We start from the raw sequence: 16,560 nt of genomic DNA on the forward strand, positions 1-16,560 counted from the left end.
TAAAATAGAAACCCACTTTAAGTTGGTTTAAATGGTTGTGAATTCACTGGCTGACTTCTGAAGTGCTGATTTATGATAGTTTTGAGCAGATTTTAGCCTTAAATGTATTTTTAAAATCCACCAAAAGAAACTCTAATTTTATTCAGATTTTCTATTATTTTTCAACATTCCATATAAAACTCAGAAGACGTGTAGGTTCACTGGTAGTTTTGGATAGTGAATAAAATTTGTCTACATTTGTGTTGTTGGCATGGTGACCCCTGGTTGCTATCACCACCACTGTAAAGAAATCTGAACCATTTCACACCGAACCACTCTGACTCACTCTGTTTACATCACAAACACTGAATTAGTGGAATTCCACTTTACAGAAAGCTAAATTGAGCCACACTTACAGACTGTTTGCTCAGATCTGGTCTTTCACCGCATGTGCCAACATCAGATGAACAGCACCAGAAATTGTTCATGGAGATCAATAGTTCTGATCAATTTTAATCTGTTTATTATCAGAGTGAGACGAAGGTCAAGTCAAATCAAGAGGCTTTTATTGTCATTCCATTTATGTACAAGTACACAGTGGAGTGAAATTACATTCCTCCAGGAACGACATGGTGCAAAGTACAAAGTGTGAACGTGCAGACACAGTGTGCAAACAAAAAATTAAACTAGAAACAATAAATACGATCAATTAAACAGACATTAGACACAGTAAACAGACAGGACAATGCAGCACCAACACAGCACTCATTCTGGACATGAGGTAGTGAGAATAAGGTGCAGAGATATTAACATGCTGTGAACTCTGAGTCACACAGTCAGATGACATATATAAACACAGCAGTTCCTGAGGTAGTAAAACTGTGAAAACACAGTGTAGCACCAATGTTGCAGATAACAAGTAGAACATCAAAAGAGTCCTAGAACATAGTGAGGATAGGAGGATGGAGATGAGCCTTCTTCAGTGTCTGCAGGAAGTAGAGGCGTTGCTGGGCTCTCTTGGCTATGTGACCAGGTGAGGTTCTCTGTGATGTGGACACAGAGGAACTTGGTGCTCCTGACGATTTCCACAGCAGAGCCAGTGATGTTCAGTGGGGGGTGGTCACCTCACACTCTTCATAAGTCAACAACCATCTCCTTAGTTTTGTCTACATTCAGAGACAGGTTTCTGGCTCTGCACCAGTCTGTTAGCCGCTGCACCTCCTCTCTGTATGCTGACTTGTTGTTCTTGCTGATCAGACCAACCACAGTCGTGTCATCAGCGAACTTGATGATGTGGTTTGAGCTGTACTTTGCAGTACAGTCATGAGTCAGCAGAGTAAACAGCAGCGGGCTAACCACACAGCCCTGAGGGGCTCAGTATGGTGGTGCTGGATATGTTATTACCTATCCTGACTAATTGAGGTCTCTCAGTTAGGAAATCCAGGATCCAGTTACAGAGGGAGGCGTTCAGGCCCAGCAGGCTCAGTTTTCCAATCAGCTGCTGAAGAATGATGGCGTTGAATGCTGAACTGAAGTCAGAACAGCATTCTGACAGGTGTCTTTATTTAATATCTATGTTGAGCGGTTGGGGAAATATGCAAATTGCAGTGGGTGCAGTGAAGGAGGAAACTGGTCTTTAATGTGCCTCATGACAAACTTCTCGAAGCACTTCATGATGATGGGAGTGAGTGCAATGGAACAGTAGTCATTGAGGCAGGACAGTGGAGACTTCTTCGACACAGGGATGATGATGGTGGACTTGAAGCACGTTAGAACGACTGCAATGCTCAGAGAGATGTTGAATATGTCCGTGAGAACATCAGCCAGCTGTTCGGCGCATTCTTTGAGCACTCTGCCTGGTATGCTCATGCTTTTTGTGGGTTGACTCTGTGTAGAGCTCTCCGCACATCAGCAGTGGACAGACACATTACCTGTTCACTTGGAGGAGGTGTGGTTTTACTCACCGTTGTGCTGTTCTGCACCTCAAACTGAGCATAGAAGTTGTTAAGCATGTCTGGAAGGGAGGCATCACTGTGACAAGCAGGTGGAAGTGACTTGTAGTTGGTGATGGCCTGGATGCCCTGCCACATGTGTCATGTGTCAGCAATGGATTTTCTTTGAGTAGGCACGCTTAGCCTCTTTGATGGCCCGGTAGAGCTAGGTCATCCATAGTTTCGGGTTGGGGTGAGTTGTGACGGGTTTGGAGACAGTAACATCATCAATGCACTTGCTGATGTAGCCAGTCACTGATTCTGTGTACTCTTCCAGGTTGATGGCAGACATACCAAGTCTCCTAGGAAGTCGCGGGAGTCTCCTGCATATCAATAGTGTCTCCCTGATGCCCGGAAGTCAGATAAAATCTCCCGGAATCCAGAAGTAGTGGCCCAAGAGTGAACACAAACGCGCACGCAGGCGACACAGACACAGACTTTTTCCCCCAATCGCGTGTGGGAAAGAGGGGAAAAGGGAGAGAGCGGCGCTCCCCTCGTGTGCATATTCATGAAGCGCATGCAAAACAGAGAGGGTTCTGATTGGCCTGTTCTCTCCAAAGAGTCTGTGAGTCAGCCAATCAGTTTTTAGTGTGGGCGGGCAGTGTTTTTTCCCCTCCTGGACGGCATGCGTTCAGTGACAGAAGGAGCATCATGGCGGAGGGAGGGAAAGCGGATGCAGGGCCTTCCAAAAAGAAGAAATATAAAACTCATTTTACCTCTGACTACTCTAAAATATATCCATGTCTGGTCAAAGTAAAGAACAATGACAGTGTTGCCCGCTGTACAGTTTGTAATACTGATTTCAGAATTGTGATGTAGAAAGTTAGGTAGGCTAATGTCGAAGCCTTTGCTGTAAAAAGAAGTTCTGTAAGTTTGTGGAGCTTAAGGTAAAGTTATGTTTGTTGCATAAGATGTATTGTATTTTTTTTTGTTGTAGTGGCGGGGGGGGGCTGGGAGTGTCTCCCTGAAATTAATTTTTGCAAGTTGGGATGTCTGTGATGGAGTCACTGGTAGTAGCTGCTACTCTGAACATCTCCCAGTCAATGTGCTCAAAACAGTCCTGAAGAGCAGAGATAGCTCCTGGCGGCCAGGTTCTCACTTGCTTCTGGTCTGGTTTGGCACGTCTGATGAGCGGTCTGTATGCTGGTATGAGCGTCACAGAGATGTGGTCTGAGTAGCTGTAGTGGGGCAGGGCTCGGCCCTGTACGTGCCAGGATGTTTGTGTAAACAAGACCCAGCTCGTTAGCCCCACAGGTTGCAAAGTCCACATACTGGTGAAATTTGGGGAGTACTGACATCAGATTGGCATGGTTGAAATCACTGGCAACAACAAACAGTCCGTCTGGGTGTGTGTTTTGGAGGTCGCTGATAGCGCTGTACAGCTCATTCAGTGTGGCATTAGCATTAGCACTGGGAGCTATACATCACTATTATATACAGCGAATTTAGCTCTGTAGGCAAATAAAACGGCCTGGCTCTGACATTCGCAAACTCCACCAGTGGTGAGCAGTGACTGGAGACTAGTGCTGCATTTTTACACCATTCAGTGTTAATGTAAACACACAGGCCTCCACCTTGAGTTTTACCGTGCAGCTCAGTGTCTCTGTCCACACGGAAGCATAACTCATAAGTCCGGAATGGAGCTCGTCATCCACATCTCCGTAAAAACAAAAACACAGCTCTGAACTCACGCTGGGTAGCCAAGCGTGAGTTATTTATTCTCCAGTGAACAAACGTTAGAGAAAAGGAGCGATAGAACAGCTGGTCGTGTGGGGTTAGCCATTAGCCTAGTGTGAATGCCGGCTCGCTTGCCTCGCTTCCGCCTCCTCCTCGGACCGTAGCAGGCCTACCTCACGCAGCTCTTCCAGCAGTTCACTTGGAAGCAGAGATTGTGGCTGATTTCTCAGCTGTAGCAGGCTCTGGCGATGGTAGATGATGGTGCTGGTTGAAACAGTCATGATATCTAGTTTTGGTCGGGTTACAAACAGGTAAAATAAACAACATCAGATGCTTTGCTTTCAGTTAGGTTCTGCTGCAGCATTAACACTGAATGGTGGTGGAGACACAGTGGGAAAACAATTTACAGTGGTAATTAAATCATTTACAGTAGATACTGAATAATTTATATTAGATAACGAATAATTCATAGTAAACCCGTTAATCTATAGCAGGTTCAGAATAATTCAAAGTGGTTACTAAACAATTTATAGTAAATACTGAAAAGATCATAGTAGATATTTCATTTATACTAGATACTGAATAATTTCTAGTAGAAACTGAGTGATTCATAGCAGATACTGAATAAATCATAGTTACTGAATAATTCACAGTAAATTCAGAACAAATCATAGTAGATACTGAATAATGTATAGCAGATACTGAATATTTCGTAGTAGATACTGAATAATTTATTAAGTGGTTTGCTGATGATGCCAATATCAGTATGAATTGTATGAAGTGTACAGTAAAGTTTAGTTGTGCAGTGAAGGCCACATTCAGCATTTCTACAGAAAATCCCCCCAGCAGCTTTGCGCGCCCACGCATCCAACCAGAGTGACTCATTTAGACAAGCAGCTCACAGGAAGTAAAGCTTTAAAGGCACTCCAGGTCACGAGGGCCACAAACAACACAACACACAAAAAAAAGACAGAAAAGAGGAAGACAGAGAGAGAGAGAGAGAGAGAGAGAGAGAACGAACTAGACGACAGAGAAAGTGAGAGAGAAGACTAATAGAACCAGAGAGAGAAACAGAGTGAGAGAAAAGAGAAAGAACACAAAAGAGAAAGATAGAAAAGAGAGATAAGAGAGAGAGAGAGAGGAAGACAGATGCTACGAGAGACAGATGTAATTGAGAGAGATACAAAAGAGAAACTGTAAGGAGAGCGAGAGAGCGAGAGAGAGAGAGAGAGAGAGAGAGAGAGCAAAAAAGCTAAAGAAGAGAGAGTTTGTTTAGCTGATGAACAATGGAGGAAGACATCAGAAAGAAAGGAATGCTCTATCAGCTGCAGCATCGCTTCGGAAAGGTGAGAATATTCAGACTTCACTGAGCAAAAATGGTTATGGTGTCAAGCTTGTACAAGATAGAAGAACCCTTTTCAGAAAGGTTCTATATCGAGCAATCTGTGGCATGTTTATGAAAATTTCCCATTGATCTGAAAAACCCTTTCATGATGCCCAGAACACTTTAATCATGCAATGGGTTTTGAGTGTTCAGAGTTCTAAATAGAAACCTTTTCTTTACTAAAGAACCATTAAAGAACCATTTTAAAGAGTCCACCATTAGAGTGAATTTAACCCCGTGAGAAGTCCAGAGTCATTATTATAGCTCAAATGTAATTACACACTTAAGTGCTCATTTACATACTTACATATGTTCTTTCTGTTCGATTCAACATGAAAAAAAAAGCCTAAATGTAAATTTCAGTTGAATTTGTAATCATAGTAACTTACAAACACTAATGTGGATTTCAATTTTGGAACCATTTCAATGAGCCAAAAACTATTCATACACTGTTTCAGTCACCAGTGGCTTTGAGGCGTCATGTTTTCAACTGAGCGTCCTTCTTTTTGTGTTTCTATCACACGCAGTGTTAGAAAGAAATTAGCTATGGCCACTTCATTATCAAGCTTTTAAAAAGAACAGATTTCCTCAGATTGGCAGGCCATTATTTTTACTGCGGTGGTAAATTTACAGAAGGCACAAAATAATTCACAGAATATAAAATCATAGTGGTTATGGAACAACTCACAGTAGTCAGTGAATCGTTCATTGTAGTTATGGAATAATTCATAATTGATACATTCATAGTGTTCAACTGAAAGAAATACTGTGGCTAGGGAATCATTTTTAGTAGAAACTGAACAATTCACCGTGGATATTGAATAATTCATTGTCGATATTGAATCATTCATAATGGATAGTGAATAATTCATAGTAGATATTGAAGGACTCATATTGGACATTGAACAATTTAAAGTAGATATTGAACAATTCGGGGCGGCATGGTGGTGTGGTGGGTAGCGCTGTCACCTCACAGCGAGGAGGGCCTGGGTTCGATTCCCCGGCCGGGCATGTTCTCCCTGTGTCTGCGTCGGTTTCCTCTGGGTTCTCCGGTTTCCTTCCACAGTCCAAAGACATGCAGTCAGACCAATTGGACATGCTAAATTGCCCCTAGGTGTGAGTGACTGTCTGTGTCTGTCTGTCTGCCCTGCGATGGACTGGCGACCTGTCCAGGGTGTATCCTGCCTTCCGCCCGAAGACTGCTGGGATAGGCTCCAGCACCCCCCCGCGACCCTGACGGAGAAGCGGCTTAGAAAATGGATGGATGGATATTGAACAATTCATAGAGAATATTGAATAATCTATAGTAGATTATTATTAGTATTATTATATTAGTAGACAATTCATAGTGATACTAAATAATTCATAGTAGGTAATGTATAATTTATAGCAGATACCATTCATATTGAATATTGAATTATCTATAGTAGATCTTGAAGGATTCATAGTGGACACTGAATAATTTATAGCAGATACTGAACAATTCATAGTGGATACTGAATCATTCATAGTGGTTAGTATTGTTTTGATGACACAGTAGCAAACTTTAAACACAAGCGTAACTTTTCTTTAAATTCAAACCATAATAAAATGTCTCTTACTTATAAACACTAATGAGGATGGAAAAAAATGTAATCTGCACTTTGAGCACAATTTCCTCACTCGTTTCAATGAGCTATGAGTCAGAAATGATTCACATACAGCCGCAGCATGCTTTCATTATCAGTGACTTCTAAGGGTTAAATATTCTAGCGTCTGTCCTTCGTGACAAGTTTTCGTCCTACTCAGCATAAGAGAGGAATTAGCTACAGCAACTTCATTTGTATGCTTTTCATGCTTTTTAGGCCTTTTTTTGGAAGGTTCTGTGCTGTTACTGTTCTTTCTGAAGTCCAGTAAAGAAAGGCAGGTATGTCCTCAGATTGGCAGGCCTTTATTTTTTTATCAGCTCTTCACACAAAGCAGATGCTGCACACATTTCACGGAAAGAGAGCACCTGTCAGAGAGCAGGCTGTGTTCTGTTTTGCAACGGTGCTGAAGGTAAGGTCGGGCCTAAAGCAGCTCATTCTCACACTGTTCCTGCTGAATCACAGCAGAAAAGAAAGAGAACAGCATTTGGTATTGAATCGACACTCTGAGGCCCAGAGATAAATACAGGACTGTAGGCTACATCTCTAGATAGTGTTTTGAATAAAGGGAAACTGAAATTTCCTCGCTTTTTTGTAATAAAAGACTTTGATGTTGTGCATAAACCAGTGGCGAATTGCGACTATTAAAGGCAGGCCTTCAGTTTGAGCCACAAAACCTTGTCAAAAAATAAGAGAAAAAGCACCCTGCAGTAACGATTTCTGCTAGCATCCCTATGAGACCTCTAATTTCTGAAGCTCATGCTGATGTTGTTCTAGTTTTAAGCACAGACATTTAAAGCTTGTAAAATCACACCACATGTTTTATCTTAAGCTTGGAACAGGAGAATTCCATGCTGTTGTTGATTTTCTGAGCGTAAATAAGTGAACACATTTAAATACACAATTACTGCTTATTTGCTGAATTGAACACATTGAACCATGTAATAAAACCAAAAAGGTGTCCTGTGAGAAAGTTACAGCACCTTTTATATTTTGCATTGCATTAAATGCAACACAAAAAAAGAAACTGTGCAGTAAAATCTTCAGAAAAATGCCACATTTAAGTGAGTTGTCTGTAGAGGATGTGTTCACTTTTTTTCACTACGACGTGCAGTTTGACCACTCAGAAAAGATGGTTCTTCAAGGGTTCTTTAGTAAAGAAAACAGTTCTATGTAGAACCATGAACACTAAAAAAGCCCTTTGCATGATTAATTGGTTTGCATGATCAGATGGTTCTTTACATTGATGGAGAGTGTGCTGTAGATGGTTCCATATAGAACCTTTTTGAATAGGGTTCTGTATAGTCCCAATAAGGGTTCTTCTATTGTTACCAGCTTAACACATTCTCCAGAAAGATTTCATCATGCAAACAACCACTTAAACATGCAACGGGTTCTTTCAGTGTTCATGGTTCTTTTTAGACCGTTTTCTGTACTAAAGAACCTTTGAAGAACTTTTTTTTTCTCAAAGGTTTGCATGTGACTGTATGGAAACATCTCATGGTTAAGATGTCACTACCACAGACATATTTAACGCAAACGTTTAAGCGCCTAAGTTATAAAGATAGTCTCAGTGTGGACTGCTTTCTGAATGTAGCACAGGCAGCTTATTTGCATATTTCAGTCTTAAAGGCACAGAAACAGAAACAGCCTGTTTTATTCTAAGGAATAAAGAAAGGTGTGATCTAATAGACACTTATGTTTTCGCAGTGGTGATTAGCTTTAGCGTGTTGCCGTCCTTATCCTCCTGTTTAGGCCTATGTTTGAGGTTCTCACCATCGTTGTGAACAGCAGTTATGTTTCACACTTTACCCATGAGGCCCATGTTTTTATGCCTTTGCTTCTCTCTCACACGCGAATATAGACCTCATGGGTTTTCACATTTTCAAAGTAACAAGAGAAAATGAAACATCATCACTGCTAATTCTCAGTAGCACTGTACAAAATCAGAGACCAACCTTTATTTATCTAATGTTCAGTCAAAATGGCATTTTAGTACAAGGTATTCATTTTTCAGTGTGAACAAATGGCAGAAAACAGATATTTTCACTGTTCACTGAGTCACTTTTTACTTTTATCACAATTCTTTTCAGGAGACTCACTTTCAGTTTCTCACAGATTCTGCAGACACACGTCCACAGTTCAGCCTTAGAAGCTGGTTGATCATTTTCTGAAGTGATCAAACACATTCAGTGATGCTGAGGTCTGGACTCTGGGGTGGTCAGTCCATTGTTCAGCTTCTTTGTTTGATGTGTCTCCTTTTCTCAGTGAGGCTGCTTGACAGCTACACATCCTTTCAGACCCATAGCGCTGAGTTGTCTTCTCACAGTGGAAGGATGGACAGAAACACCTGTTGTTTTCAGATCTGAAGCAGCTTGATTTTCTCCTCTCTCAAAGATGAAAGCTTTAAGTGCTGTTTATCATTGAAAAGTTTTAGGCACCTGAGAAAATGTAAAAGGTTTTTTTATTCTTATAAAAAAGTTCATTTGTTCAGATAAACACTGGCATTAGAAACGGCATCTGTGGATGTTTAACCATTTCCAAACATCTCCTTGAGGAAGACAGCATTATTTTTAGTCATCATCCAACACCTGCTCTAATCAGTATTTCAGTATGTTAAATAAGGCATCCAGGAATCAAATATTGTTCCCCGAACCAGTTAATTTTTTAAAAACCAAAAATTCCTCCTACCTTCTAATGTATTTATGTTGATTTGCATTTATTCTAATGTTACATGGTGCAAAAACAGACTGATTAGTATGCAAGTAGTTTTGAACCATCAGCTGAAGTGCCTAAAACTTCTGTACTGCCCTCAATGACACTGTCAGATATATCATTATTATATAGCTGTAGGTCAAGCATGTGAATGTATGTAAAGGAGTTGGTTTATGTGACATCACAGAAATAATGAATTTAAAATGGGCTGTTTCTGCAATTTAGTGTCCAAATACAGACTGTATGGACTGTGGGTGAATTGTAGGTATCTGAACTCTAGCAGTGAGTGTGCCAACATGCACTCATCAGATTTCTGCAGTTATCTGAGTATTCAAATGGTTGTGTAGACAACACAAACTTTCTTAGATTGGAGTAAGGTCTAGAAAACTGATTAAGAAAGCCAATAAAGAGCTGGACTTCAGCTCAGTAATCAGATTTCTCAGTGCATGTAAACTCTTACTCTGATTTCTTTCATATTTCTCAGTCTGCACATGTGTGAAAACACTGGAAATACTGGTAGTGGAAATAAGCAAGCAGCAAACACTTTTGGAGCGATGCTGAAACCAAGTACAGGCTTGAACTGAAATATTCTTCATCTTCTAGATGATGTATGTTCATATTTTCAGGTGAAGTGGTGCAATGTAAAAAAAAACCAGTTCTACATTGCGTTTACGTTGCATCTTCTTCTGTGAGTATATCAGCTGGTTGTAAAGCAGAAATCTGATTACTGCCTGACTCATATAGACCAAGAGCTTCCCCATTATCTGATTACCCAAGTAAACACACTCAGTGTCTAAAGCTTTACTTTAAACTCAAAAGTGAGGGAAATCAGTTTTTCATGATATGGGCCTTTAATAGTGTTTTTACCAGCATATGGAAAGCGATCATTTCCAATAACTCTGCGGTTTAAGAGGACTTTATCCATGACAAATACGTTTCTTGTTCTTCTGCTGCTGCTGCTGTTCTAAGAATAGGAAGCAGAAGAAGAAGTATCACCATGGAAAACATGACTCAAGAGTGTTGGATGTAGACGGCTGCTCTGTAGACGGAGTGAGAATGAGCTGGTTTGGAAATGACCTTGTTGTGTAAACCGGCTGTCATGACTCAAAATAAGGAAACAAGTGACACTGTTGTAACTCAAGGCGGTTCTGTCTACAACTGTGCTTCTGTCTTAGACCGCAGATGATTGGTGGTGATACAGCCGAAAGCCTTTTTTCCTTTTAAGGTGATAATTCACTGATTGATTTTTTCATCATATTTTCCCAAAATGTAGTAAATAAACCAAAACATGTTTGGTATCTTGGCTGGAACTAAGAGGCTAGTGTGGCTAAAATGTAATAGAAGCTTATTAGCACCAATTAGAATGGCGCTAACTGCATCTCAGACTCGCCTCAAACCGAGTGGAATAAGTACCCTCAAACACACTTACTAATGTTATTTGCAGAATCTGCCCTGCTTAAAAACAGCTTAGAGCTGCATATCACTGCTGTAAAACCTTGTATCTCAAAAATGGCAACTTTACAGGAGGACAAACATTCTTAACTCTCAATGGAAGTTAATGCAACTTGATTTTTTACAAACACTTTTGGAACATTTTTGGTCCATTCATCATGAGATTTTGGTCAGCTAGCATTTTCAAATTCTGTAAAAAAAATACAAAATGACAAAAATGGAGATTGATGAGGTTTTTTCCCCCTACAGAAGAGCAGCAATGCATGCTGGTCTGTGCTGGGGTTTTTTTCAGCAGGGTAGGCCTGCAGTTTGCATAATGCTAATTGCTTAAGTTTACTCTAAGCTTCCATCAGTTCTTAGCAACATTAGTCTCGTATGTCCAGTGCCTAAACTAAAGAAGCAAACTTCAGATACCAAACACGTCTCAAACGTCATGCTGATGAACTACACACTTAAAACGGATGGTTCTTCAAAAGTTCTTTAGTTCTTTCCAAAAAAATGGTGCAAAATGTAAATAAAAACAGGACACAATGATGTGCGAATTATATAAACAACATATTCTCCCTCAATCTGAAGAACCATTTAAGTATGAAATGCTTCTATATAGAACTCATGGTTTCCTTTGGTTTACCTTTACTAAAGAAACTGGGGAATCTTTTTTTAGCTGTGAAGTCTATCAGTATGACATGTTTGTGACATATTTAGTGTCTAAAGTTTGCTTCTTTAGTTTTAGCACTGGAGCTACGAGGCTAATGGAGCAAGTAATGGAAGCTTAAGTGTGTACATTTGGTGTAACAGGTGGCAATTTTACACAAATACATCATACAGCCATTGGGAACCCCTATGGTTTCAGCCAATCACGACTGCTAGCCTAGCCAGTGAACTATAGCTAATATTAGAATGTATGTGACACTTGTTACCGCCGCCATATTGTTTTTAAACCACCAGTCAGTGCAGTGATGACAACATAGAGCCACCGTTTATACAGTGTTAGTTCATAATGCATCCTGACAAATACAGTGTAACCATGATGAGCTGTAACCATGATGAGCTTTTTCTGACAGTTTTAACACTAAATGGTCTTAAACGCTGGAGTTAATGTAGAGCTGCTAATTCAGCCTTTAACCCTGAAGGTTGGCACATAGACAACAGTCTCACCTAGCTAGTAGCTAACGGAAAGGCAAAGAGAGAGGGAGTTAAGATGAACATGAATAATTATGAGACGAATGGACTTATTTTTATTTATAATCACTCCAGCTGGTTTCCTGATGTGTTTAATCTGCAATGATAAAAAACTGACAAAAGCCAAAAAGTCGCGAGGATGAAATCCAGTTCTTCTTGGACTTTTCCCGTTTCACGTTAAATGGTGCAGCAGTTATATTCTAGTCCCTTGGGCATGATTTAAGGGGGAACAGGATAATTAGAGCAAGAAGCTGGAAAATGAGAAGACTTAAGCTAAAAAATCAGTCATTGAGAAACTTTTTTCAAGAAATGATTCTACTTTTGAGGCAATGTTTCCAGTTGGAGATGTGAAAAAAGTAGCTACCACTGAGCTTAAGCTCAAAGCAGAGCAAAGTAAGTCTGCATTTCTGTTTTTTAGCCTATACCAGCACTTTAGCATGTACTGAGACATATTTACAGCCAAGATGGTGTGGCTTCCAAGGTGATATGAGTTTTGTTGAAAGGACAAAATGGCTCTTCTTAACATTTGAGTTGCGACCCCTGGGGGGACCCCTAAACGTTTAGCATCTCTTCATAACGCTATAAAAATCTGCTCTCATCAGTCAGGAGAAGGAGGAGCTCTGGAGTCTGACCATTTCTGAGTATTGACACTGACTGATGACTGACGTACAGAGTTTAACTATGTCTAGATCACTTTTGCTTTAGTTTGACAGTGAGTACACTTAACATAATTTAAGCTATCATCAAGCTAACATTGACTAACTCCATCAAACACAGATACACAGCTTCTCCGTTTTGTGATCACGATGGTGTTTGAAGGTGTAGTTGATGGTAGAACATCGCTGACCCTTCAAGAGACTAAATCATCATGATTGTAGTGATCTGTTTGCTTTTACCTCCTGTTACCTCCTGTATTTAAGGTTATTATAGATATCTGGATATGTTATCATGGGCAATAATGCATTATGATGACTCAAAAATAACTTATCAAAAAGTGTCACTTGTGGCAAATCATTTCTGTGGTTTGAGCGATCCGTTCTCTCCACTGTAGTGATGATTTAAAGACAGTTACTATGGTTATTTGGCAGCGGGAAGATATTCTACTTTATAGCAGTAACATTAGCAATCTGCCTTGCTTCTGCACTCACCCGCTAACATAAAAAAACAAAACAATAAAGGAAAATCTTAAATCTGTGTTTCTTAGTGAATTGGTTTAATAATTCTATTCATTCTTTAATCCTGACACGCTGTATCTCCTGCTGTTTTCTGAATTAATCTACCCGTCAGATGGAAATATTTAGCAACAGAAAAAAGATATTTGTGGGTCAGATTTGAGGACAAGCTGTAAATATGTGATGGGTCATATGAAGCTGTAGGTTGACCCCGATTTAGAGAGCACTGTGGCTTGTTTTTTTGAGACCTCAGCATAGCCAAAACATCACTTCCACCACTCAACTCAAATATTGCATATAATAATTTCCATTTTATTGAAACCATGGTTTAAAGAAGAACATGCATATGCCTTGAGATTGCATGGTCCAGACAAGGTCAGGACGTTTTTATCAGTTCATGGTCAGTTTGTGATCACAGGACTGCTGCCCACAGGACTGGGTAGTTTTGGTTGGCTGACCACCCTGAATGTCTCACATAGTTTCACAATCTTTCCATTTCCACCTTAAAGCAGCTCCAGACTATAGACATTTTGAGTGCTTCCCTTTGCTACATTCTGAAAATGCTCCTCATCCCTGCAGGCTATTGACAATATACCATTGTTGTCTGTGCAAAACCTTGTATCGACAAAATATGAATCTTACAGGAGCAGAAAAAACCCCTCAGTGCTTTTAATGTAAGTCAATGGAACAAGATTTGTTTTCCAAGTCATTTTGGGCCGTTTCTTTTGGTCCACTCATCATGACATTTACACACAATGCAAAGGGCAACAGGTATTTTCAAAATGTTTCAAAAACTGACAAAAATGGAGATACAAGTTTTTGTCCTGACACTAAACAAAACAGCGTAAACAAAATAGTTTGAAGCAGAATTAGGCTTCTTTATGCTTGATCCATTGAAATGTGCCTGGACGTCCCTAAATGTAGAACCATGATGGAAAACATAAGACCTTTTCAGACATTTTGTGGACTTGACCCCATGCAATTTTTAACATCTCTAAATAAATTATATTATTTACTTTTTTACTTTAATGAGGACAAAAAGATAATAAATACATACAAACATAATGATATATTTTTACACATTTTGTACACATCATTAGTGTTACCTACCTGGGTGTACACCCTACACTATACCAATAAGAGTCCTTGGGCAAGACTTCTAACACTACCCTCGCCAACCTATGTAAAATAATCAAATTATTAGTCGCTCTGGATCCCAAAGACCTTTAACTTACACATCTAACCTAAAATAACCACACCTATAACAGACCTAACCTAACATAACCGCACCTGTAACATCCATCCATCCATCCATCCATTTTCTAAGCCGCTTCTCCGTCAGGGTCGCTATCCCAGCAGTCTTCGGGCGGAAGGCAAGATACACCCTGGATGGGCCGCCAGTCCATCGCAGCACCTGTAACATACCTAACCTAAATCAACCACACCTGTAACATACCTAACCTAACACAACCACACCTGTAACATACCTAACCTAACACAACCACACCTGTAACATACCTAACCTAACACAACCATACCTGTAACATACCTAACCTAACACAACCATACCTGTAACATACCTAACCTAACACAACCACAGCTGTAACATACCTAACCTAACACAACCACAGCTGTAACATACCTAACCTAACACAACCACACCTGTAACATACTTAACCTAACACAACCATACCTGTAACATACCTAACCTAACACAACCACAGCTGTAACATACCTAACCTAACACAACCACAGCTGTAACATACCTAACCTAACACAACCACACCTGTAACATACTTAACCTAACACAACCATACCTGTAACATACCTAACCTAACACAACCACACCTGTAACATACCTAACCTAACACAACCATACCTGTAACATACCTAACCTAACACAACCACAGCTGTAACATACCTAACCTAACACAACCACACCTGTAACATACCTAACCTAACACAACCACAGCTGTAACATACCTAACCTAACACAACCACAGCTGTAACATACCTAACCTAACACAACCACACCTGTAACATACCTAACCTAACACAACCACACCTGTAACATACCTAACCTAACACAACCACACCTGTAACATACTTAACCTAACACAACCACACCTGTAATATACCTAAGCTAACACAACCACAGCTGTAACATACGTAACACAGCATAACCATATCTGTAACACTTGCAACCTGTAAAATGTAAATTCTCAGGTCTATTTTAGTTTTTAAGGACTTGCAGCAACCCTGATGTGATTATGTACATTCTCAATTTCTCTGTTCTCCCCCATTCTGTGTGCAGAAGTGGAAGAAGGTGTGGTGTGTGCTGCTGGCTGACAGCATGAACAGCGTGGCTCGGCTGGTGATCTACGAGTTCAGGCAGGCGTCGGTGAAGGAAAACCATGGTGGGAAGAGGCCCGAGACTAAAAAGGTGATCCTGCTGCGGGACTGCATTCAGATCACAGAGAGCAAGAGTGGGGAGTGCCCGAAAAACTGTAGCACCTTCCAGCTGGAAACCACCAACAAAATCTACACGTTTGCTGCGAACGAGCCAGACGTCCAAAGCTGGGTCGCAGAACTGTGCAGGCTGGCTTTCCCAGTAAGTCCACTTACAGCATACAGTACATTATACAGACAGTCATGAGTCAAATGTGTGGTGGTGGTGGGGGGGTGACTGTCTGTCCACTTTTTGTAATGATGAGGAATGGTTGTCGAAAAAGTACATAGTTATAAACAGAATAGATATAAAAAGATGAAAAAGAAATGTTTTCTGCCTGTCGGAAACTATGAGGCATAATTGTGTGAATCATGTGAATCATTGGAACAATTAAATTGTATAGAAAAGGCTGAGAATTTTTCTCAGATGGTGTTTTGTTCTCTTGGAAACCCACAGCAGATATGGTAGGGAACTGACTCTACCTCAGCCCCATTTATATATATATCTTCTTCTTCTAAGCTCCTTCTGGTCCAGCTGTCATCGGGTGGAAGGCAGGATACACCCTGGACAGGTCACCTGTCCATCACAGGCATTTATATACAGTATCTCACAAAAGTACACCCCTCACATTTCTGCAAATATTTTATTATATCTTTTCATGGGACAACACTATAGAAATGAAACTTCGATATAACTTAAAGTAGTCAGTGTACAGCTTGTATATCAGTATAGATTTACTGTCCTCTCAAAATAACTCAACACATAACCATTAATGTCTAAATAGCTGGTAACACAAGTGAGTACAACTCACTATGAACATGCCCAAATTGTGCCCAATTGTGCCATTGTCCCTGTCTAGTGTCATGTGACTCATTAGAGTTACATGGTTCCAGGTCTGAATGGGGAGCAGGGCTGTTGAATTTGATGTTTTGGA

General features: G+C 40.3%; 1 protein-coding gene across 1 annotated transcript in view; it reads left to right on the forward strand.

Annotated features, from left to right (window-relative positions):
* The first annotated feature begins 4,814 nt into the window (after positions 1 to 4,814).
* The window catches only part of LOC108440564 (docking protein 3), a 38,135-nt gene continuing 26,389 nt past the window's right edge, over positions 4,815 to 16,560 (forward strand). The window contains exons 1-2 of the mRNA XM_017719488.2: positions 4,815 to 4,993; positions 15,492 to 15,788. Coding sequence (XP_017574977.2) covers positions 4,934 to 4,993; positions 15,492 to 15,788 — 357 coding nt within the window. The 5' untranslated portion in view covers positions 4,815 to 4,933. The remainder of the gene's footprint in view (positions 4,994 to 15,491; positions 15,789 to 16,560) is intronic.

This window comes from Pygocentrus nattereri, chromosome 18, assembly GCF_015220715.1.
Source record: "Pygocentrus nattereri isolate fPygNat1 chromosome 18, fPygNat1.pri, whole genome shotgun sequence".
NCBI classification, from domain to species: domain Eukaryota; kingdom Metazoa; phylum Chordata; class Actinopteri; order Characiformes; family Serrasalmidae; genus Pygocentrus; species Pygocentrus nattereri.